Below are 26,611 nucleotides of genomic sequence, written 5' to 3'. Positions count from 1 at the left end.
GGTATCGCCACATCCATAACAACCTGCTCTATAAAAATATCACATGATATGCCTCTACAGATGAATGCTGTAAAAAAAAAAAAAAACTGCAAGAAAAACTTTTTTTGTCACCTTGCCTCACAAAAAGTTATCAAAAAGTCATATGTCTCCCAAAATTGTACCAATCAAACCATCATATCATCCCACAAAAAATGAGACCCAACATAAGACAATCGCTCAAAAAATGTAAAAAAAAAATATTGCTCTCTGAAAATGGCAACAAAAAAAACAAGATTTTATTTCTTTCAAAAATGTTTTTACTATTGTGGGTAATTACTCCGGTAGACTGGGGTGTGGGTGCAGTATAGAGGCAAATGGAGTCCAGGTAACAAAGCAAAAGAGCATTTATTTTACACTTGCTCAAACAGAAAAGCAATGTAGTCACTTGGTGTTAGTTCACACACAAAATAACACAGAGCTTCACCTGGCTCCTTTACTTGAATGAGTCCTGTCCTGGCCGATCGCACAGCCACATAAAGTATTCCCACAAGATGCTTGGTGCTCTGTACGCCTGTGTCGGGGTCCAGGCCTCATCTCCACGCACTTCAAAAACCACCCAGACTCAATGTGATTTTCCTTCCTTCACCTCACAGCTGAGGTTGCTGCCTGGGAATTTAAATCCCAGCTCCAAAACCTGGTTCTGGAACGTGGGGAGTAGGCACCCGCCCACCTCTTTACCTACTCTCAATAAAAGCCGGCCCGAATTGGCTTTGCAGCCATACTAAGTATTAAAGGTGTCAACAGCCTCTGCTGTTAACACACAAAACCCTGCTCTTACTTCACTGACGCCAGGAACCTCGGTGATACTTACCTGCCATCCAATACGGTGCCCTGCACCTTACCACACCAGGTAAAAAAATAAAATAAATAATATAGACAATCTGATCTATAAAAATATCACATGATATACCGTACCCCAAAATGGTATCAATGAAAACGTTACCTCATCCCACAAAAAATGAACCCCCACATAAGACAATCAAAAAAACACTGGAAAAGCTATATGGCAGCTTGTGCTGCTATGTGCATTTCGTTGCCAAATACCCCGGGGTCCAGAATTAGTGATGGACGAACATCAACCAGGACGATTCTCGAACGCGATCAAATGTTCGCGAACCGCAAGTTTGCGTCAGGCCCCATTCACTTTAATAGCAGACGAACCTGAAAAGCCTTCAGCTCATATTTGCAGCTATCAAATACTTAGTAGAAGTGTACAAATAGTCACACAACATGGACAGTGACATACTAGAGGGGGATAAGTGAAAAAAATTTCAACAAAAAATATGTATCTCAATCAGGTGACAATTTTATGCGTCTTAAAGGGAAATTCTCTGAAATGTGCCCTGTTGGAGCCTAGAAAAATGTTACTTCAGGCCACAGGAATACAGGCCTTAAAAATTAGGCATTGAACTGACATAAAATAAATTCTGATTATGTGGCTCGAGGTATATTATGCGGTCACTGAATAACAATTTTACTGTAGGCCAAACTGCAAACAAATACTGCACTACGCAAATGCACTATATAGAAAGTATATTATTGGTATATAACACCTCTGCTTCAATCAGTTTTTTGGGGGGCGCAACTGGTATATCACACCAGTAGAAATTATTTGTTCCAATAGCGTTTGTCACTATCTGTAGCTGAGTTAAAGCAGCTAAACCTCAAACAAGTGCTGCCAACTGCACTACCCAAATTCACTATATAGAAATTATATTATTGGTATATAACACCCCTGCTTCAATCGCTTTGTTGGGGGGGGGGGCAACTGGCATATCACACCAGTAGACATTATTTGTTCCAATGGCGTTTGTCACTCCGTGTAGCTAAGTTAATGCAGCTAAACCGCAAACAAATGCTGCGTTACCCAAATGCACTATATAGAAAGTATATTATTGGTATATTGAGATAGATAATACTGGGCACTCTCTCTATAAGTAGAACCATGCGAAAAACAGGTATATATGGTGATAGATTGTTTATTATCATATACAATTTATATAAAGATTACATTTAATTTATTACTTAAAAATATGGATGTATAAAATATTAGCTTAAAATACCCAATTAATACATATAAGATATATAAGATAGTGGAACTACCTAAAACCATAAATAGGCATCAGTGCAACAATATATTACATACAAATATACGAATAAATAGTAAAGCGTCAATGCAACATAAGGTGTTCTCCACTCTGCAACTTGTAAAAGTTAGGTCCCAATAATGGCTAGACTAGTGGAATAATAGGAGTATTCTTGGGGTCTAATTGTGTCCTCTGTATTCACTTCCCAAGTGTATCCCAATCTCTTAGTAAGAGCAAAGTTCCTGGATCTTTATGTAGATGAATCACAGTGAGTTTTTAGAGCGACGTCCTGCTATTACTCACTGCTTGATGTCTGCTGGTGAAGCTCTGGTCCACTGTAAGTATAGATATTCTCTCACAGGTTGCTGCTGTCGCCGGTCTAGGCTTCTCTGGGCACCGCTCCGCTACGCTGAAGAGCCGGTGTCCTCCGAGAACCTAGTCACCTGCTACCGCTCTGGATTTGGACTGCAGTTGCGGTCTATGATGTCTTTTTGCTGTGGTCTTAGTTATCCAGCGTGCCAGGTCTCCGTTGTTTGCAGGATATTCCGGTATTTATCACAGTCAACCTAGGGTTATTACAGCTTAGAATCGGCAGAAGTTCATATAGGGGTCTTGGTCATTGTCCTGTTGAAAAATAAATGATGGTCCAACTAAACGCAAACCGGATGGAATAGCATGCCACTGCAAGATGCTGTGGTAGCCATGCTGATTCAGTATGCCTTCAATTTTGAATAAATCCCCAACAGTGTCACCAGCAAAGCATCCCCACACCATAACACCTCCTCCTCCATGTTTCACGGTGGGAACCAGGCATGTAGAGTCCATCCGTTCACCTTTTCTGCGTCGCACAAAGACACGGTGGTTGGAACCAAAGAGCTCAAGTTTGGACTCATCAGACCAAAGCACAGATTTCCGGTCAGTCAGTCCGAAAAATTGTCAGTCACCTTTGCTGGTGACACTGTTGGGGATTTTTTCAAAATTGAAGGCATACTGAACCAGCATGGCTACCACAGCATCTTGCAGTGGCATGCTATTCCATCCGGTTTGCGTTTAGTTGGACCATCATTTATTTTTCAACAGGACAATGAACCCATACACACCTCCAGGCTGTGTAAGGGCTATTTGACCATGAAGGAGAGTGATGGGGTGCTGCGCCAGATGACCTGGCCTCCACAGTCACCGGACCTGAACCCAATCAAGATGGTTTGGGGTGAGCTGGACCGCAGAGTGAAGGTAAAAGGGCCAAAAAGTGCTAAGCATCTCTGGGAACTCCTTCAAGACTGTTGGAAGACCATTTCAGGTGACTGCCTAATCAAAGCAAAAGGTGGCTACTTTGAAGAACCTAGAATATCACATATTTTTAGTTGTTTCACACTTTTTTGTTATGTATATAATTACACATGTGTTAATTTATAGTTTTGATGCCTTCAGTGTGAATCTACAATTTTCATAGTCATGAAAATAAAGAAAACTCTTTGAATGAGAAGGTGTGTCCAAACTTTTGGTCTGTAACATACTAACATAGTACATAAGGCCGAAAAAAGACATTTGTCCATCCAGTTCGGCCTGTCATCCTGCAAGTTGATCCAGAGGAAGGCAAAAAACCCCTGTGAGGTAGAAGCCAATTTTCCTCACTTTAGGGGAATAAAAATTCCTTCCCGACTCCAATCAGGCAATCAGAATAAATCCCTGGATCAACGATATCTCTCTAGTAGCTATAGCCTGTAATATTATTACGCTCCAGAAATACATCCAGGCCCCTTTTGAATTCCTTTATTGTACTCACCATCACCAACTCCTCAGGCAGAGAGTTCCATAGTCTCACTGCTCTTACCGTAAAGAATCCTCTTCTATGTTTGTGTACAAACCTTCTTTCCTCCAGACGCAGAGGATGTCCCCTCGTCACAGTCACCGTCCTGGGAATAAATAGATGACGGGATAGATCTCTGTACTGACCCCTGATATATTTATACATATTAATTAGATCTCCTCTCAGTCGTCTTTTTTCTAAAGTGAATAACCCTAATTTTGATAATCTTTCAGGGTACTGTAGTTGCCCCATTCCAGTTATTACTTTAGTTGCCCTCCTCTGGACCCTCTCCAGCTCTGCTATGTCTGCTTTGTTCACTGGAGCCCAGAACTGTACACAGTACTCCATGTGTGGTCTGACTAATGATTTGTAAAGTGGTAGGACTATGTTCTCATCACGGGCATCTATGCACCTTTTGATGCAACCCATTATCTTATTGGCCTTGGCAGCAGCTGCCTGGCACTGTTTTTTGCAGCTTAGTTTGCTGTTTATTAAAATTCCTAGATCTTTTTCCATGTCAGTGTTACCGAGTGTTTTACCATTTAATAAGTACGGGTGACTTGCATTATTCCTTCCCATGTGCATAACTTTACATTTGTCAGTGTTAAACCTCATCTGCCACTTATCTGCCCAAGCCTCTAATCTATCCAGATCCCTCTGTAGTAGTATACTGTCCTCTTCAGTGTTAATTACTTTACACAGTTTAGTGTCATCTGCAAAAATTGATATTTTACTATGCAAGCCTTCTACAAGATCATTAATAAATATATTGAAGAGAATAGGGCCTAGTACTGACCCCTGAGGTACCCCACTAGTGACAGTGACCCAATCTGAGTATTTACCATTAATAACCACCCTCTGTTTTCTATCATTGAGCCAGTTACTTACCCACTTACAGACGTTTTCTCCCAGTCCGAGCATTCTCATTTTATATACTAACCTTTTATGTGGTACAGTGTCAAATGCTTTGGAGAAGTCCAGATACACGACATCCATTGATTCGCCGCTGTCAAGTCTAGAACTTACCTCCTCATAGAAACTGATTAAATTAGTTTGGCATGACCGATCCCTCACGAAGCCATGCTGGTATGGCGTTATTTGCTTATTTCCGTTAAGATGCTCTAACATAGCATCTCTCAGAAAACCTTCAAACTGTTTACCCACAACAGATGTTAAACTTACCGGCCTATAGTACTGTATATCATTATGTTTCCATTATTTTCCTATGCTTTCCTTGTATTGTCCCTAAGCACACTACACTAATAGTTGCTTGTGACTCTGCAGACACACTCCTTCCTAGTCAGAAACTGAACACAGTAGATTCAATCAGCCAATCAAGGCAAGTCCTCCCCCAACCCTATTTCCTCTATATCATGTGATCCTCCGTCTTTTTCATATCTCATGTTTTTTGTTTGTTTTTCTGCCAAAATTAACAGTAAAAAGACACTGGGTTCTGTTATGTACATGTTTCGTCTGAAGATTTAGATTTGTTTGGCTACCAATTTTTTTTGAAATTCATAACAATTCTCAATAGTTAAGAATCGATTTGCCCATCTATAAAACAGATTTTTGGGAAGACAAGACAATTTTAAACAATTTTGGTGAAGACAAGTAACTCAAACCAAATTTTTCAGCTAAAGTATATCCACACATGTCTGATTAGCTGTGGTCCGGAGTTGCCATCATGGATTTTCATGTGGCAAATCTACAGTGTTGTACAGAAACAACAGAGTGAATTAGTTTTTACAAGCACAAATTCTGCAGCTAATCAGTCATGTTCTGACAAGACAATTTAAAAACAATTTTGGTGAAGGCCTGGAACTTGAAGACAATTTTCATAAACTATTTGAAGGACAAGACAATTTTAAATAATTTTGATGACGATCTGAAACTTGAGGATAATTTGCATATATTTTTTTTTTAGAAAGCAAATATTGCAATTGGAAAATACAGTAATGGCTGGCACTGTGGAGTAAAATTTGCATGGCAGATGTTCTCACAGAGCTCCCCACCATCGAATAATTTTGATGAAGATCTGAAACTTGAGGATAATTCGCATACTTTTTTTTAGAAAAAATAAATTACAATTGGAAAATACAATAATAGCTGGCACTGTGGAATAAAATTTGCATGGCAGATGTTTTCACAGAGCATCCCACCAGCAACAATCACATAATTTTGGCTAGAGTCCATGCTTTCAATATGTATTACTATATACAGAGCAGCACGGTGGCTCATTGTTTAGTGCTGGTGCCTTGCAGCGCTGGGGTCCTAGTTTCGAATGCAGCCAAGGACAACATCTGCATGGAGTTTATATGTTCACCCCATGTTTGCGTAGGTTTCCTCCAGGTACTCTTGTTTTGTTCTACACTCCAAAGACATACTGATTTAGATTGTGAGCCTCATTGGGGACAGCTTGATGCTAATGTTAGTAAAGTGTAAACTGTAAAGTGCTTTGGAATATAGTAGCTCTATAGTGCATAAAATCAATAAAAAATAAATATGGTAACTGTGCTAAATATAATTTTTGTACAAAAATGTTCAACAGTTTTGAAAAAAAAACATTAATATCCCCTGTCTGACCAAAATATACCAGTACACTAACCTCTCCAGAGTCATGTAATCTTCTGTCTTCATGTTTCCTGCTCTGTTTCCCTCATTAGTGTACTGAATTTTAAATATAAAATGGCAGGCACTGTTTTGCGCGATTCGTCTAAGGGTACTGTCACACTAACGTTAAAGTTTCCCGGTATTGAGTTCCGTCATAGGGGCTCAATACCAGAAAAAAAAGCTTCCGTTCTGTCCATATTCACCGTCAATGGGGACAAAACTGAATTAATCAGAACACAATGCTCCAAAATGCATTCCGTTCTGTTTAGTTGCGTTCCCAGACTGGAGAGCAAACCACAATATGTTGTATTTTGCTTTCCGTCCTGGGGATGCGTCTGAGATGTTTTCTTTGGCACAATCTGCCAACAATAGAAAATGGATCCGTCCCCCATTGACTTTCAATGGAGTTCATGACTGATTGTCTTGGGTATGTTAAAGATAATACAACCGGATCCGTTCAAACTGATGCAGATGGTTGTATTATCAGTAACAAAAGCGTTTTTGCTGGACCCTGCCAGATCCAGCGAAAACGCTAGTGTGAAAGTAGCCTAAGGCAAATCTCCAAAACTTTGGATTAGTTTTGAAGAAGAATCAATTTAGAATCAATTAACTCATATCTAGTCTAGTCAATGAAGAAGGACATAGAAGGGCTGAAAATCAAAGCACGAGAAGCAAGTTTAGTAGAAAATCTTTTTGCCTTTTTTTGTGAGAAAGAGCAAGAGAGCACGGGGCCCACCCTTGGTTCTCATAACTGCTAATTTGCATATAAAGTTACATGTTTTTCTCCAGAATGAAGCAATGATCAATAAGGGAAATGTATCATTACATTCAGCTGAGCTAGCCTACTAGTCATTGTGCCTAGTTTAACAGTTGATTTCCTGGGTTCACTTTAAATCATCCACTCTTGCAATACATTTTTTATTGAATGTTCCATGAAAATTTTATTACACTTCACGCACAAGTAGTTTTATAAATGTGTGTTTGTTGTGAAATAAATAGTTTATATTTGTTTTGTAAAATTGCATTTTTTTAATTTGAAATTAAAGTTAAAGCAGACACCTGCTATAAACCTGTTCTGTTAAATGTGACACCCATACGTGGAGAGCACCCAGTAGAATGGTTATGCAGGCTTGCACTTAGTGGCATTGCTTACATTGAAAAGGTAAAACCAGACGGTCATTTTATCTTAATGCCTTTTATTCCTAGAAGGGATTAGAAATTTAACACTGGGCACAAATAAATGAGTCTCTAACAGTAATTGAGTGGATGAAAACATTCTCCAGGCAAGGTTGGGTTATTGAGTTGGAAATATTCCAGCTCTTCAAAGTGTCTTTTTGTACTTTCTTTTGAGAAATCTTTCAGGAACGGAGAACAAAACAGACAGAAAAAAAGAACCTTATTAAAGTGAACTGTTGAGTCATGTTATCTTATATACTCTAGAAAGGTATGATGCAGTTTCCTGAGACTAGCATTTCACAGCTAACAGTTCAAATGCATATAAACAGTCTGATTGCAGTAAAATGGAGTGAGTGCAATGTCAGTACTTTATTGCATTGGAAAGAATCTGCAGCATAAATACATAGCTTTTTTAAATAACATTTTCAGGCAAATGTAGAGGATTACACAGAATGACCATAGAAACGTGCAACCATAATCTTGAAGCCTAGGAAAAGGCACCTTGAAAAAATGTTCAGCATTCAGAATATGTGAAATTATCATTATTCTCGTGGAACTGAAAGCACCAGCTATGAATTGACTCTGCTCAGCTGCATGCTCCACTGAGACCTTTTCTTTGTCGAGTGGTCAGAAACAGGAATGCAATACTTAGGTTCAGAGAGAGTGCAAAGTAGGACAGCTGTAATGGCTGCTATCTGAGACGTTCAATGTTTTAGAATCTATTTCAGACTATTTACTGAGTTTTAACTGTGTTACGGTACTTTCACACTAGCGGTTTTCTTTTCCGGCATAGAGTCCTGTCACACAGGGGCTCAATACCGGAAAAGAACTGATCATTTTTATCCCCATGCATTCTGCATAGAGAGCAATCCGTTCAGGATGCATCAGGATGTCTTCAGTTCAGTTTTTTTGACTGATCAGGATAGAAATAAAACCCCAGTATGCTACGGCTTTATCTCCAGCCGAAAAAACTGAACACTTGCCTGAATGCCGGATCCGGCATTTTCCTCCATAGGAATGTACTAGTGCTAGTGCCGGATTCAAAATACTGGAATGCCGGATCCGTCCTTCCGGTCTGCACAGTTTTTTTGCACGCTCGTGAAAAACGCATTAAAACGCATTGCACCCGCACGGAATTTTTTTTACAACTGAATGCAATCTCAGACAAAACTGACTCCTTGGAAAATTGTTGGAGTTTCACTGAACTCATCCAGAGCCAATCTGTCACGCTGGCCTAAGGTCCCTATCAGTATATTCTTTCTGGAATCTTTGTCATAGCTTAGTATCCCTCTGCATCTGCAAATGGAATTTTCATTCAGTATAAAAAAAAAAAAAAAAAAAAAAAAAAAAAAAAACTTTTTCTTTGACGTTAGCCATGTATCAGAAAAATAATGGATTTCTTTTCTGTTTTAGGCACAACCCCTAAAAGTATTGGAGAGAATCCCTCATCTTATAAACAGGCAAGTGTAATGTCAGTCTTTTGTTCCATTTAAGTGCTCCTTGTTGCATTTTTGGTAGCCCTGACTGGTGTCGGAAAGTTTTTACTGCCTTCATATGAGGGAACTGTAGCTATTTGTTTAGTATAGTAGAATATGAGGTGAGCAGGTATGGAAAGTTAAATATGGGTGCAATACATGGATGTAGAAAATACTGAATGCAGGAGAGCTGTAATGTTTGTGTGGTTTTCTGTACAATATATGCCATCAGTTAACTTGGAGTCTTACATTAATACACTTTCTGCTTTCATTAAAATGTTTTCAAAGGTAATCCCACCAAAATATTTAAGTATGCTTACATTCCTCTGTAACATGTATCAGCCCATGTGTAACTTGTCTTGTGTTCAAAAATATAAAGGGAGTCATTTATTAGGACCAGCGTTTTAGACACTGGTCTTAATTAGCCCTTTAGCTAGCATTGGTTCCACTGAAGTTATGTAGAGGCATAGGCCTCTGCATAATTTCAACATATCCACAGCCAGTCCAAATGTAAGCCAGCTCCCTTGCTATCTTAAATTTAGACCATTTTCTTAGACCTGGCATGAGCGGGTGAAAATTTGAAGATTGAGGCGCAAATAACCTTTGTGCTTGCACAGAACTAGAGACAGCTGAGCTTGGCCTAGGTATGGTGCGTTTGGACCCTGCGCCCACAGTATCGCTAGTTTCCGAGCTGACCACAAGAGAAACAGATCTGGCCCAGCTTTTCTGAGGTTTTGTCCGTACATTGACTCTTAGACTTCTGTCTAACACACAATTTTATGAGATTCATGCAAAATAAAAATAAAAAATTTTCAGATTAGTTTTGCGGATAAATATTTGTAAAATTGATTACAAATTGAGGCTTAGCATTCCTTTAATCCATTCAAAACCCTATGATTTTCCATTTTCGCATTTATGTTGTTTATTCCTGACGCCATAACTTTTTTATTTTTCTGTTTACATATAGTATGCAATGTAGTGGAAAGCTAGGAGAAAAATTCCAAATGGGAGGGATTAGGAAAAAAAAAAAGCTATTCCATAGTTTTATGGATTTAGTTTTAGTGTACTCTTTGTGGTAAAATTGATCTGTCCCTCATTCTATAGATCAGTATAATTCCAGTGATACCACATGTATTTAGTTTTTGTTTTTTAATACTTAAAAAGAAAAACTTTAAAGAAACTATTTTGTTTTTGCATCGTTATATTCTGACCCACATACCTTTTTATATAGTTATGTGTATGGAGCTGTGTGAAAGCTTGTTTTTTGTGGGGCAATCTATAGTTTTTAGTGATACCAATATGGAGTGTGTATGACTTTTGGATCACATTTTATTCAGTGTTTTTGGAGTTGAAGCTACAAAAAAAATGCAAATTTGCCATTTTTTTCTATTTGGTTTAGGCGATAAATACACATATTGTACTGGCATGAGCATTTTAGGACATGGCGATGCTAATGATGTTTATTATTTATTTTTGTTATTTTTATGTTTAATATGGGGAAAGGGGGTGATCAGATTATTTTTATTTATTTTTTTGCAGTTTAAGTCCCCCTAGGGGATTTTAACATGCAATCATTTGATCTCTTCTTTAGATAGACTGCAATGATTCCTTGCTCTGTATTTGCCTCAAGTGTCACTGCAGCTACCACAGCCCCTATTGCCACCACCATGGCTTTAAGTGCCACCATCACCACAGCCAACACAACTATGCATGGCGCTCCCATGTCCCCCTGGGGGAGTGAGCCACGAAGTCCACAATCTCATCATCTTTGTCTTCAATAATAATGTGGTGCTTATCAGCAATGAGGGAGAACTGTGGTCTGCTGCTACTAGTATTACTAGTCGCATGGTTGATGTTGCTACTGCTGTTTGCACTACTACCCACATTCTGATTCATGTATGACAAGGCAGTCTTTCAATTTGCATTCTTCTATTTTCCACAAATGCTATCATAAAATAAAGTCACAGGTTTGTTACACAAAATATTAAACGTGACTGGCAAAATTGCAAGTATTTTTTACTGTAATTTAGCAACAGAGGTGCAGTGAAAGGGAATCTGTCACCAGTTTTATGCTGCTAGTTCTAACAGTTCCAGCACATTCCAAATGAATCCTGATATTCATGAGCTCAGCATTTTGCTAAGGGGATCTGTCACTAGTTTATGTTGTCCTTATTTATGGCACCATAAAACTGGTGATGTATGTACATGCACACTGGTAATGACAACATACAATGGTAATAGTGCAGTCTTTGCAGTACAATGTCTTTGAAATACATTATATAATGCAGTAATGTATTCACTAGCATGGGTATAACAATACTTTTTGAAGTAAAATGTGTTTTAACTGCACATCTGTTGTAGTGATGCGTTCAGTAACACTATTTTTGCAGGAAAATGACTTTGAATGACATGGTACGATTCAGTAATATAATATAATCACTAAAACATGTTTTAATAATGGAATTTTGTTTAGCAAAATATCTTTGAACTACAACAGTATCTTGCAGTGATGTGTTTGGTAGCATGAATGGATTTTTTTCATAAAATGTTTTTTAACTACATGGTATGATGCAGTAATATGCTCACTAACACAGGTATAAGAATGCAAACTTGCAGTAAAATATCTTTGAACTACACAAAATGTTTTCGCTGTAACTACCAGTTATCTCGCAGTAATATACAATACGTTCAGTGACACATATATAGTGCATTAAAAAAGCATAATTATAAATGGTAAGTTTAAACAGGTTTTTAGGTAAAAAATGCTCAATTACTTTGTAGCAGAATGTATGATACTGGGATGTTGTAGAAAATGTTTGACAAAATAAAAAGTTCATACATGTTTATGCAGAAAAATATGATTTTCTTGCAGGATTTTGTAATGCAGAACTGTTCCGAGCAAACTGTATGAAACACTCAATTCTCTCACACTCTTTATATTCTTTTCCTGATCAAAATCCCTAAAATATACTTAATTATATCTCACTTTTCTTTCCCTGTACTCTGCTTACAGTCTCTCTATCGTACTAGATTAGTGGCTTGTGTCTGTAATAACTTTTTGTCAGAGACTTCTACAAGGCATACTTTTAGGTAGCTAGTTAAACACAGATCGGCGATTCCTCTTTCAGAATGACCAAGCTGAATATTGGCATTAGAGGTGAGCACATTTTTCAAAAATTCGATTCGCCGGTTCGATAAACCTTTAGGTAAAAATTTGGTTTGATCTGAATATATTCGCTGCAAATTGCATTAAAAAAAAACCCCTCTATTTCCTGGCTGCTAAGAGCCTTTATAGTGGTGTAGAACATGTGCCTTGCAGTAACATGCATAGGGAGTCTGCTTTTGTAGTGAAATAATACTGTGAATCCATATAACATGCAGATGACAGGCGTCGCTCTTAGAATCACTTCACACTTCACTTATTAGGACAGTCACCGGGCTAAAACTGACCAAATAACTCAAGTATGAACTCAACCTTACAGGTCGATGTTAGTGCCAAGAAGAAGCGCACTCCTTTTACACCGTCGCCAGCTGATTCCACATAGATGTTATCAGAACCTGTTCTATTAAACACTTATACAAGTAGATCCCCCCCGATAGAGCAGAGAGAGTGTCAGCAGAAAGTTTGTGTTGACGTCGCTGATTAATTTGCCCTTCCTCTGATCCATCCAGGGCCATCTTTAATGCAGGGCAAAAGGGGCAGCTGCCCCAGGCCCAGTTGCTCCTGGGGGGCCCAAGGCCGCTGGCCACTGCCCACAAATTATTTTCCATCCCATAAGAAGCATTTTTCCCCCAAAAGTGGGTGAAACATGCCCCTGCATCTTATGGGGTGACTACTAATCAACGCTTTCATTATGGAAGTGCTGATTAGTACTGGAGGACCGGGAAACGGTAATAGATCTGTACTCACCACTTCCTGGTCCTCGCCTGTCAGCTGTGTAGTAGCTGCGCACAGTGTAACCTCACGCTGTGCGCAGCCTTCACAGCCAACAGCCGAGGACCAGCAAGGATAGAGAGAGTGCTGGTGGTAAGGAGTGGTGGCATCCAAGAGCAGGAGAGGTAAGTTGTTTTATTTGTGCTGACGGTTGGGGGCTTATACATGAGGCTGGGGGGCTGATACATGAAGCCAGGGGGCTGATATATGAGGCCGGGGGGCTGATATGAGGGTGGGGCTGATACATGAGGCTGGGGGTCTGATACATGAGGCTGGGGGTCTGATACATGAGGCTGGGGGTCTGATACATGAGGCTGGGGGCTGATACATGAGGCTGAGGGGCTGATACATGAGGCTGAGGGGCTGATATATGAGGCTGAGGGGCTGATATATGAGGCTGGGGGGCTGATATATGAGGCTGGGGGCAGATATGAGGCTGGGGGCTTATACATGAGACTGGAGGGATGATATATGAGGCTGGGGGGCTGATGCATGAGGCTGGGAGACTGATATATGAGGCTGGGGCTGATATATGGCATTGGGGACTAATATAAGGCATTGGGGAGCTGATATATGGCAGTGGGGGGCTGATGTGAGGTCTGATTGATGGTCTTAACATTGGGGGTGTGATTGGAGATGTCAGCTGAGGTCTGATTAACATTGGGGGTCTGAGTGGTGGTCTGACCTGAGGTGTAATGGAAAATATTTTTTTCTTATTGTCCTCTTCTAAAACCTAGGTGTGTCTTATAGGGCGAAAAATACAGTACTCACTTGCTCCTCCTCTTGACCTCCCCTGCCCTTTGCGTATGCCATGCGCAGTGACGTCACGCGGAGGCACTGCAACGCTATGGTGATCCGAGCCCTGGTCTCCTTCCTGAACTGCAGAACGGTGCCCACTTCCAGCCCTCAGCCCAGCTGCCCAGAGCACTGATCCTAAGCCTGCTGGAGTCTTCAGAACTGTAAGTACAGTCCTGATCAAAAGTGTAAGACCAAAAAAATAATATTTAGCATGGCTGGATCTTAACAAGGTTCCAAATAGAGCTTCAACATGCAACAAGAAGAAATGGGAGTGAGACAAAACATTTTTTGAGCATTCAATTAAATGAAAATAAGGCTGTTTTTCAGCTGATCAAAAGTTTAGGACCACATGCCTTTAAAAGGCCAAATCTGTGCAAAGAGGTGGATTCATTGTCATTTTCTGGTAGTCACATGTTGTGATGGCAAAGGCAAAAAAACTCTCCCTTTTTGAACGTGGTCGGGTTGTTGAACTGCATAAGCAGGGTCTCTCACAGCGCGCCATCGCTGCTGAGGTGGGACGTAGTAAGGAAGTCATTTGGAATTTCTTAAATGATCCTGAGTAGGGATGAGCGAACCGAAACTGTATAGTTTTACATTTTCGTAAAAGTCCGGGTTCGGGTTCGGTGTTCGTCGCTTTCTTGGCGCTTTTTGAAAGGCTGCAAAGCAGCCAATCAACAAGTGTCATACTACTTGCCCCAAGAGGCCATCACAGCCATGCCTACTATTGGCATGGCTGTGATTGGCCAGTGCAGCATGTGACCCAGCCTCTCTTTAAGCTGGAGTCACATAGCGCCGCCCGTCACTCTGCTCTGATCAGTATAGGGAGAGGTTGCAGCTGCGACGTTAGGGCGAGATTAGGCAGTGATTAACTCCTCCAAAAGACTTCATTCAGAGATCGATCTGCAGCTGTGGATGATTAAACTGCTGCTATTGAATTGCTCACTGTTTTTAGGCGGGCCAGAGCGTTTTTCAGTCACTTCTTTCTGGGGTGATCGGCGGCCACTTTGTGTCTTGTGGTGCGCCAGCACAAGCTGCCAACAAGTGCCTTTAACCCATCAGGGTCAAGCTGTCACGCCAAGTGCATTTAACCATCAATAGTCTGGTTATTTTTTGGCCATATACGACATCAGGGGCAAGCTGAGCCTGTCACCAAGTGCAATTATCCCTCAATAGTGTGGTTGGTCAAGCTGTCACACCAAGTGCATTTAACCATCAATAGTGTGGTTATTTTTTGGCCATATCCCAGTCTAATTCTGTCCGTAAACATATACCTGTCACCCAGCGCCTAAATAATAGGCCTCAAATTTGTAGTCAGCTAAATCTGTGGTTATTGCTATGGCTGGGCGAGTTATTTAGTGTCCGTCAAAGCACAGTTTTTATTCTGGGTTGAAATGCAATTCCCAATTTAGCAATTCTCTAAATTAGTGGTTTCTGCTGTATCAGGCCTACTTTAAATTTATCCCTAAAAGGGAATATTAAATTCAAGGTGCTGATAGGGTCATTCTCAATAACTTCACACACACACACGCTACTGTGCATATACCAGTCTAATTCTGTCTGTAAACGTATACCTGTCTCCCAGCGCCTAAATAATAGGCCTCAAATTTATAGTCATCGAAATCTGTCGTTATTGCTGTAGCTGGTCAAGTTATTTAGTGTCCGTCAAAGCACAGTTTTTGTTCTGGGTTGAAATACAATTCCCAATTTAGCAATTCTCTAAATTAGTGGTTTCTGCTGTATTAGGCCTACTTTAAATTTATCCCATAAAGGGTATATTAGATTCAAGGTGCAGATAGGGTCATTCTCAATAACTTAACACACACGCTACTGTGCATATCCCAGTCTAATTCTGTCTGTAAACGTATACCTGTCACCCAGTGCTTAAATAATAGGCCTCAAATTTAGGTCAGCTAAATCTGTGGTTACTGCTGTGCCTGTATTAGTGTAATATGGTACCTAAATAGATAGCCAGATAGTGTTAGGTGTCTTTAAAAAAAAGGCCTGAATTTGAATTCAATACATTGGGCCAAATAATATTTTTGTTGTTGTGGTGAACGATAACAATGAGGAAAACATCTAGTAAATGACGCGGACGTAGAAATGGTCGTGGTGGTGTTAGTGGACCCTCTGGTTCTGGGAGAGGACGTGGCCATTCTGCCACAGCCACACGTCCTAGTGTACCAACTACCTCAGATCCCAGTAGCCGCCATAATTTACAGCGATATTTGGTGGGGCCCAATGCCGTTCTAAGGATGGTAAGGCCTGAGCAGGTACAGGCATTAGTCAATTGGGTGGCCGACAGTGGATCCAGCACGTTCACATTATCTTCTAACCAGTCTTCTGCAGAAAACGCACAGATGGCGCCTGAAAACCAAGCCCATCAGTCTGTCACATCACCCCCATGCATACCAGGGAAACTGTCTGAACCTCAAGTTATGCAGCAGTCTCTTATGCTGTTTGAAGACTCTGCTGGCAGGGTTTCCCAATTGCATCCACCTAGCCCTTCCCCAGCGGTGGAAGACATAGAATGCACTGACGCACAACCACTTATGTTTCCTCATGATGAGGACATGGGAATACCACCTCAGCACGTCTCTGATGATGACGAAACACAGGTGCCAACTGCTGCGTCTTTCTGCAGTGTGCAGACTGAACAGGAGGTCAGGGAGGAAGACTGGGTGGAAGACGATGCAGGGGACGATGAGGTCCTAAACCCCACATGGAATGAAGGTTGTGCCACTGACTTTCAGAGTTCGGAGGAAGAGGCAGTGGTGAGACCGAGCCAACAGCGTAGCAAAAGAGGGAGCAGTGGGCAAAAGCAGAACACCCGCCGCCAAGAGACTCCGCCTGCTACTGACCGCCGCCATCTGGGACCGAGCACCCCAAAGGCAGCTTCAAGGAGTTCCCTGGCATGGCACTTCTTCAAACAATGTGCTGACGACAAGACCCGAGTGGTTTGCATGCTGTGCCATCAGAGCCTGAAGCGAGGCATTAATGTTCTGAACCTTAGCACAACCTACATGACCAGGCACCTGCATGCAAAGCATGAACTGCAGTGGAGTAAACACCTTAAAAACAAGGAAGTCACTCAGGCTCCCCCAGCTAACTCTTCTGCTGCTGCCGCCTCGGCCTCTTCTTCTGCCGTCGCCTCTGCCTCTTCTGCTACTGCCGCCTCGGCCTCTTCCTCCACCTCTGGAGGAACGTTGGCACCTGCCGCCCAGAAAACAGGGGATGTACCACCAACACCACCACCTCCGTCACCAAGCATCTCAACCATGTCACACGGCAGCGTTCAGCTCTCCATCTCACAAACATTTGAGAAAAAGCGTAAATTCCCTCCTAGCCACCCTCGATCCCTGGCATTGAACGCCAGCATTTCTAAACTACTGGCCTATGAAATGCTGTCATTTAGGCTGGTGGACACAGACAGCTTTAAACAGCTCATGTCGCTTGCTGTCCCACAGTATGTTGTTCCCAGCCGGCACTACTTCTACATAGAGCCGTGCCTTCCCTGCACAACCAAGTATCCGATAAAATCAAGTGTGCACTGCTCAACGCCATCTGTGGCAAGGTCCACCTAACCACAGATACGTGGACCAGTAAGCACGGCCAGGGACGCTATATCTCCCTAACTGCACACTGGGTAAATGTAGTTGCGGCTGGGCCCCAGGCGGAGAGCTGTTTGGCGCACGTCCTTCCGCCACCAAGGATCGCAGGGCAACATTCTTTGCCTCCTGTTGCCACCTCCTCCTACTCAGCTTCCTCCTCCACTTCTTCCACCTGCTCATCCAGTCAGCCACACACCTTCACCACCAACTTCAGCACAGCCCGGGGTAAACGTCAGCAGGCCATTCTGAAACTCATATGTTTGGGGGACAGGCCCCACACCGCACAGGAGTTGTGGCGGGGTATAGAAGAACAGACCGACGAGTGGTTGCTGCCGGTGAGCCTTAAGCCCGGCCTGGTGGTGTGCGATAATGGGTGAAATCTCGTTGCAGCTCTGGGAATAGCCGGTTTGACGCACATCCCTTGCCTGGCGCATGTGCTGAATTTAGTGGTGCAGAAGTTCATTCACAACTACCCCGACATGTCAGAGCTGCTGCATAAAGTGCAGGCCATCTGTTCGCGCTTCTGGCGCTCACATCCTGCCGCTGCTCGCCTGTCTGCGCTACAGCGTAACTTCGGACTTCCCGCTCACCGCCTCATATGCGACGTGCCCACCAGGTGGAACTCCACCTTGCACATGCTGGACAGACTGTGCGAGCAGCAGCAGGCCATAGAGGAGTTTCAGCTGCAGCACGCACGGGTCAGTCGCACTGCGGAACAGCACCACTTCACCACCAATGACTGGGCCTCCATGCGAGACCTGTGTGCCCTGTTGCGCTGTTTCGAGTACTCCACCAACATGGCCAGTGGCGATGACGCCGTTATCAGCGTTACAATACCACTTCTATGTCTCCTTGAGAAAACACTTGATGGAAGAGGAGGTGGCCCAGGAGGAGGAGGAAGAGGGGTCATTTTTAGCACTTTCAGGCCAGTCTCTTAGAAGTGACTCAGAGGGAGTTTTTTTGCAACAGCAGAGGCCAGGTACAAATGTGGCCAGCCAGGGCCCACTACTGGAGGACGAGGAGGACGAGGATGAGGAGGAGGTGGATGAGGATGAAGCATGGTCACAGCGGGGTGGCACCCAACGCAGCTCGGGCCCATCACTGGTGCGTGGCTGGGGGGAAACGCAGGACGATCACGATATGCCTCCCACAGAGGACAGCTTGTCCTTACCTCTGGGCAGCCTGGCACACATGAGCAACTACATGCTGCAGTGCCTGCGCAACGACAGCAGAGTTGCCCATATTTTAACGTGTGCGGACTACTGGGTTGCCACCCTGCTGGATCCACGGTACAAAGACAATGTGCCCACCTTACTTCCTGAACTGGAGCGTGATAGGAAGATGCGCGAGTAAAAGCACACGTTGGTAGACACGCTACTGAGAGCATTCCCAAATGTCACCGGGAATCAAGTGGAAGCCCAAGGCCAAGGCAGAGGAGGAGCAAGAGGTCGCCAAGGCAGCTGTGTCACGGCCAGCTCCTCTGAGGGCAGGGTTAGCATGGCAGAGATGTGGAAAAGTTTTGTCAACACGCCACAGCTAACTGCACCACCACCTGATACGCAACGTGTTAGCAGGAGGCAACATTTCACTAACATGGTGGAACAGTACGTGTGCACACCCCTCCACGTACTGACTGATGGTTCGGCCCCATTCAAATTCTGGGTCTCTAAATTGTCCACGTGGCCAGAGCTAGCCTTTTATGCCTTGGAGGTGCTGGCCTGCCCAGCGGCCAGCGTTTTGTCTGAACGTGTATTCAGCACGGCAGGGGGCGTCATTACAGACAAACGCAGCCGCTTGTCTACAGCCATTGTGGACAAGCTGACGTTCATAAAAATGAACCAGGCATGGATCCCACAGGACCTGTCCATCCCTTGTGCAGATTAGACATTAACTACCTCCCCTTAACCATATATTATTGTACTCCAGGGCACTTCCTCATTCAATCCTATTTTTTTTTTTCATTTTACCATTATATTGCGAGGCAACCCAAAGTTGCATGAACCTCTCCTCTGTCTGGGTGCCAGGGCCTAAATTTATGACAATTGACTGTTACAGTGGTGGGTGACGTGAAGCATGATTCTCTGCTATGACATGAAGACTGGTTCTCTGGTGACATGAAGCCAGATTCTGTGTTATGGGACCTCTCTCCACTGCCTGGGTGCTGGGGCCTAAATTTATGACAATGGACTGTTACAGTGGTGGGTGACGTGAAGCATGATTCTCTGCTATGACATGAAGACTGATTCTCTGCTGACATGAAGCCAGATTCTGTGTTATGGGACCTCTCTCCTCTGCCTGGGTGCCAGGGCCTAAATTTATGACAATGGACTGTTACAGTGGTGGGTGACGTGAAGCCTGATTCTCTGCTATGACATGAAGACTGATTCTCTGGTGACATGAAGCCAGACTCTCTGCTATGGGACCTCTCTCCAATTGATATTGGTTAATTTTTATTCATTTTATTTTTATTTTAATTCATTTCCCTATCCACATTTGTTTGCAGGGGATTTACCTACATGTTGCTGCCTTTTGCAGCCCTCTAGCCCTTTCCTGGGCTGTTTTACAGCCTTTTTAGTGCCGAAAAGTTCGGGTCCCCATTGACTTCAATGGTGTTCGGGACGAAGTTCGGATCGGGTTCGGATCCCCAACCCGAACATTTCCGGGAAGTTCGGCCGAACTTCTTGAACCCGAACATCCAGGTGTTCGCTCAACTCTAATCCTGAGGGTTGTGGAACAAAAAAATCAAGTGGAAGACCCCAAAAAATTTCATCAGCACTGAGCCGGAGGACCCAATTGGCTGTCCTTCAAGACACTGGACGATCCTCGACCCAAATGAAGGCCCTTACTGGTGCTGACTGCAGCCCCATAACCATCAGACGGCATCTGAGACTGAAGGGCTTCAAAAACAAAAAAACGTCTTCAAAGACCTCGTCTCCTTGAACGCCACAGAAGTGCTCATTTGGACTTTGCAAGAGAACACCAAACATGGGACATTCAAAGGTGGAAGAAAGTTTTATTCTCGGATGAGAAAAATCTAACCTTGATGGTCCTGATGGTTTCCAACATTACTGGCATGACAAGCAGATCCCACCTGAGATGTTTTCTACGCGCCTTAGTGGAGGGGGCGCCATAATGGTCTGGGGTGCTTTTTCCTTCAGTGGAACAATGGAGCTTCAGGAAGTGCAGGGGCGTCAAACGGCCGCTGGCTATGTCCAGATGTTGCAGAGAGCATTCCTTTATGACTGAGGGCCCTCGTCTGTGTGGTAACATTTGGGTTTTTCAACAGGATAATGCTACAGTACACAATGCCCACAGGCTATGTCCAGATGTTGCAGAGAGCATTCCTTTATGACTGAGGGCCCTCGTCTGTGTGGTAACATTTGGGTTTTTCAACAGGATAATGCTACAGTACACAATGCCCGCAGGACCAGGGACTTCTTCCAGGAGAATAGCATCACTCTTTTGGCCCATCCTCTCCCCTGATCTAAATCCAATTGAGATCCTTTAGAGATGGATGGCAAGGGAAGTTTACAAAAATGGACAACAGTTCCAGACAGTAGATGGCCTTCGTGCGGTCGTCTTCACTACTTGGAGAAATGTTCCCACTCACCTCATGGAAACGCTTGCATCAAGCATGCCGAAACAATTTTTTTAAGTGATAAACAATAACGGCAGAGCTTCTCTTTACTGAGTTCATGTTTGGAAGTTGGATTTCTGTTTTGGGGGGGTTTAGTTTTTTTTGGGAGGTGTGGTCCTAAACTTTTGATCAGCTGAAAAACTGCCTGTTTCAGTTTATTCTTTGTTTTTATTAAATTGAATGCTCAATAAATGTTTTGTCTCACTCCCATTTCTTCTTGTTGCATGTTGAAGCTCTATTTGGAGCCTTGTTAAGATCCAGCCATGCTAAATATGATTTTTTGCCATTTTTTAAGTGGTCTTAAACTTTTGATCAGGACTGTATTTACAGTAATTCATTGTAAGCTATATTATATATATTATTATTATTATTATTATTATTATTTTTTTTGTGTGTGTATGTGTTGTAGTGGAGGGCGTGATTGCATGCTAGGGTGTGGGAAGGCGGGATCCAGGGGGCCCAAATAAATTCTTGCTCAGGGTCCAATCAATATTAAAGACAGCCCTGTATCCATCAGAACAATAACCCACAAAAAATGGATCCTGTTTGTGGAGCATAAGCCTTCACTCGGTCAGCATTTGCTCAATAATCCATCAGTATTGCTAATGCCAAAAAAGACAGGACTGGATCTAAAACAGAGATGACACAGGAATTGAATATTTGCATGTCTTCTGTGTTTTGTACCCACTAATGCTTTTGGCTACCAAATCATAAGCCAATTCTGATGGGACCATACAGGCATTACAGCTGCTACACAGACAGGATCCATTGTGCATGACCAAGTGTGGAGGTGGCAGCAGTATGAGGAAGCCACTGAGTGGCACAATGACAGAGTCTGGAGTTAGCGGAATCAGCAGAAGGCCACAGAGTGACACAATTACAGAGCCTGAATATGGAGGTGTGGGCAGCATCAGGAGACCACAGAGTGGCAAGGTGACATAGTATGGAGGTGGCGGCAGCATCAGGAGGCCACAGAGTGGCAAGGTGACATAGTATGGCAGGTGGCGGCAGCATCAGGAGGCCACAGAGTGGCAAGGTGACATAGTTTGGAGGTGGCAGCAGCATGAGGGGTCCACAGAGTGGCATGATGGCCTGAAAATAGTGCCAATCAAACCGTAATCTCATCCCGCAAAAATTATACCCTAAAAACTGCTAAAAAAAACATTTTTTGGTCACCTTACATCACTAGAAGTGCAACACCAAGCGATCAAAAAGGAGTATGCCCCCGAAAATAGTACCAATCTAACCATCACCTCATCCCGCAAAAAATGAGCCCCTACCTAAGACAATCGCCCCCAAAAATTTAAAAAACTATGGCTCTCAGACTATGGAGACACTAAAACATGATTTTTTTTTGTTTCAAAAATGCTTTTATTGTGTTAAATGTAAAAAATAGGGTCTGCAACAATCTGCTCTATTAAAATACCACATGTAGTATAAAAAGAATGGGCACTCTTATATCTGGACCACGCAGTTAGTAAAGTGACACTAATTTATTAATAACAATATTCAACATACATAGAGGTTAATAGCAGTACATAATGTTCTATGCCCTATCTAAAAAATATAAAATTGCAATTAAAAAGATAAAATATATTTGGTATATTTATAAGGATTGACAATGTAAAAAACTTCAATCCGCTGAAATAGCTGATAAGGTACGAAGGTCAGAAGAACTGGTAGACTTGCCAAAAGTAAAACCAGGTATGGAACATAAATCTGTTCCAACTGCCTGTGTGTAATGGATCAGCTACAACAGTGGTGAAGACCGAATACCGAGTCAGTCCCCAAAAGAATAAATAAATGCGATGTGAAACTAAAGTTGAATATTAAAGAAAACGTGAGTATAAATACCCTGGTCAGGGTATATAACACAGTGCAAAAATCAACACTACAAGTTCAGTGAATAGGTGTACATTCATAAAAATATAAATATAATATAATAATATAATATAATAGTGATAGGAGACCAGCAAAGTTCGATCCTCAAACAGCTTTGTGCAATCAACAAATGTCTCTAGAAACTTAAATATGGCAGAAGATTTCTAGTATTAAATCCACACAGTTCTTATAGCATAACACGGGGTTAAGATCCACCAGGTTTCAGCAGAGACTGTCCAAGATCTAGTATGTCTCAATGTGATGGAATATTGTTGCAACAGTCAGTATAGATGTAGCAGTGTTATTAATGACTTACTTTCAGTGAGTCCTGCCGTCCACCGTGGCGTCCCACGTAATGTAGATAGCAGGATAAAGGAGTCTTACTGCCGCTTGGGAGGCTTACAGGATCCGGTCTGATATTCTTTGGATCTTCAGTCCTCACTCCAAGCGCTGGCTGTGCTATACTGTGAATGCAGGCTGTGAATGCAGGCTGTGTTGGCTTGATTGGAATAGATGTTCCACCTGCAATTCAATCACTCCCTTAGGTAGCTGCACAATAGCTTCAAGGCAGCGATTCCTTTTGGTTTTCTTGATGAGCGCTTATTCGATCCGGACCAATATAACAAATTTTGTCCGGTTTTAATCAGTTCCAATATCCTCCACGCCAGACGCGTTTCGAAGGTTTTCTTCCTTCTTCCTCAGTGGCTATCCATACTACTATTGTCTTTCTGGTGGTCGGGGTACGACATCCGACTGGTGCACCTTCTCTACTCTAAAATACCACATGACCTAACCTCTCAGGTGAACACCATAAAAATATTAAATAAAAACAGTGTTAAAAAAACTATTTTGTGTCACCTTACATCACAAAACGTGTAATAGAAAGCGATCAAAAAGTCGTATGCACCCTAAAATAGTGCCAAACAAACTGTAATCTCATTCCGCGAAAATGACAATCGCCCAAAAACTGAAAAAACTATGTCTCTCAGATTATGAAGACACTGAAACATGATTTTTTTAAATAAAAAAATGCTGTTATTGTATAAAACATGAAATAAAATGTATACATATATGCTTTATTATGTAAAACTGAAACAAACAACCAAAAAACAAGTCATATTTGGTCTTGTTACGTCCGTAACAACCTGCTCTATAAAAATACCTGTCAGATGAACATTGTAAATAGCAAAAAATAAAAACAATGTCAAAACTGCTATTTTTTGTTACCTTGCCCCACAAAAAGTGTCATATAGAGCAACCAAAAAAATCATATGTACCCTAAAATAGTACCAACAAAACAGTCACCTTATACCATAGTTTACAAAATGGGGTCTTTTTTTGGAGATTCTACTCTAGGGATGCATCAGGTCTTCAAATGTGACATGGCAGCTTAAAATTATCCCAGTGAAATCTGCTTTGCAAAAACCATATGGCCAAAAAACCTTCTGCGCAATACCGTATGCCCGTACAGCAGTTTGTGACTACATATGGTGTGTTTCTGTAAACTACAAAATCAGGGCAATAAATATTGTGTTTTGTTTGGCTGTTAACCCTTGCTTTGTTAGTGCAAAAAATGGATTAAAATGGAAAATCAGCCAAAAAAGTGAAATTCTGAAATTTCATCCCCATTTTCCATTAACTCTCGTGGCACACCTAAAGGGTTAACAAACTTAGCAAAAATCAGTTTTGAATACCTTGAGGAGTGTAGTTTCTAAAATGGGGTCATTTTTGGGTGATTTCTTTTGTGTAAGCCTCACAAGATGACTTCAGACCTGAACTGGTCCTTACAAAGTGTGTTTTGGAAATTGTCTGAAAAATTTCAAGATTTATTTCTAAACTTCTAAGCCTTCTAACATCCCCACAAAATAAAATGGCTTTCACAAAATGATCCAAACATGAAGTGGTCACATGGGGAATGTAAAGTAATACATATTTTTGGAGTTATTACTACTTATTATAAAAATAAATTTGCTAATTTTTGGTACATTTAGTATTTTTTCATAAATTTTTTTTTTTTACATTTTTAACTCAATTTTACCATTGTCATGAAGTACAGAATGGCCTGGATAAAAATGGCCTGGCAGGAAAGTGAAAACTGGGCCGAGGTTGAAAGGGTTACAACTCGATTTAATAATACACGTACTCTGGCACAAAAGGCTTGCCAAATTGATTGCCTGTGAATTTCCCTCGAAAATTGTGATAATATATTGGCAAATTTAAGTTTACTTTCTTATAATTTTAATCAAGTTTTGGTTTTCATCTTCCTTCCCAGGCCATTTTTTGCAAATCTGACATGTGTCACTTTGTGTGGTAATAACTTTAAATTGCTTTTACTTATACAGGCCATTCTGATCGTATTTCATGACAGTGGTAAAAATGAGTAAAAAAAAAAAAACATTTTTATTCATAAAAAATACCATAATTTACCAAAAATTTAGAAAAATTAGCAAATTTATATTTCTCTACTTTTATAATAGATAGTAAAACCTTCAAAAAGTAATTACTTTACATTCCCTATATGTCTACTTCATGTTTGGATCATTTTGAAATTGACATTTAGTTTTGTGGGAATGTTAGAAGGCTTAAAAGTTTGGAAGAAATTCTTGAAGTTTTTTGAAAATTTCCAAAACCCACTATTTAAGGACCAGTTCAGGTCTGAAGTCACTTTGTGGGGTTTACATAATAGAAACAACCCAAAAATGACCTAATTTTAGAAACTGCACCCCTCAAGGTATACAAAACTGATTTTACAAACTTTGTTAACCCTTTAGGTGTTCCACAAGAATTAATGGAAAATGTAGATGAAATTTCAGAATTTCACTTTTTTGGCAGATTTTACATTTTAATCCAAAGCAAGGGTTAACAGCCAAATAAAACTCAATATTTATTACACTGATTCTGCGGTTTACAGAAACACACCACATTTGATTGTAAACTGCTGTATGGGCACACGGCAGGGCTCAGTAGGAAAGGAACACCATATGGTTTTTGGAAGGCAAATTTAGCTGAACTGTTTTTTAGAGCCAATGTCCCATTTGAAGCCCCCCTAATGCACCCCTACAGTAGAAACTCAAAAAAGTTACCACATTTTTGAAACTACAGGATAAGGTGCCAGTTTTATTGGTACTATTTTGGGGTGCATATGATTTTTAATTGCTCTATATTAAGTTTTTTCTGAGGCAAGGTAACCAAAAAATGGATGTTTTGGCACGTTTTTTTTTTTTTTTTTTTTTACAGTATTTACCTAAGGGATTAGGTCGTGTGACTTTTTTATAGAGCAGATCGTTACGCACATGGCAATACCTAATATGTCTACTTTTTCTTATTTATTTAAGTTTTACACAATAATAGCATTTTTGAAACAGAAATAATGATATTTTAGTGTCTCCATAGCTTTTTTTTATTTTTTGACCGATTCTCTTAGGTAGGGTCTCATTTTTTGCAGGATGAGGTGACGGTCTGATTGGTACTATTTTGAGGGGCATACGCCTTTTTGATCACTTGCTTTTTTTTGTTGCAATTTTTGTGATATAATGTGACATAAATTGTTTTTTTT

At 41.5% G+C, this 26,611-nt stretch overlaps 1 protein-coding gene across 1 annotated transcript in view; it reads left to right on the top strand.

The window, feature by feature from the left end:
* LOC122934466 (SPARC-related modular calcium-binding protein 2-like) overlaps nucleotides 1–26,611 on the top strand; it is a 318,924-nt gene that overhangs the window by 273,409 nt on the left and 18,904 nt on the right. The window contains exon 10 of the mRNA XM_044289947.1: nucleotides 9,136–9,182. Within this exon, the coding sequence (XP_044145882.1) occupies nucleotides 9,136–9,182 (47 nt within the window). The remainder of the gene's footprint in view (nucleotides 1–9,135; nucleotides 9,183–26,611) is intronic.

Source organism: Bufo gargarizans, chromosome 4 (genome assembly GCF_014858855.1).
Source record: "Bufo gargarizans isolate SCDJY-AF-19 chromosome 4, ASM1485885v1, whole genome shotgun sequence".
Classification (NCBI taxonomy): domain Eukaryota; kingdom Metazoa; phylum Chordata; class Amphibia; order Anura; family Bufonidae; genus Bufo; species Bufo gargarizans.
This window is presented reverse-complemented; position numbering and strand designations above follow the sequence as displayed.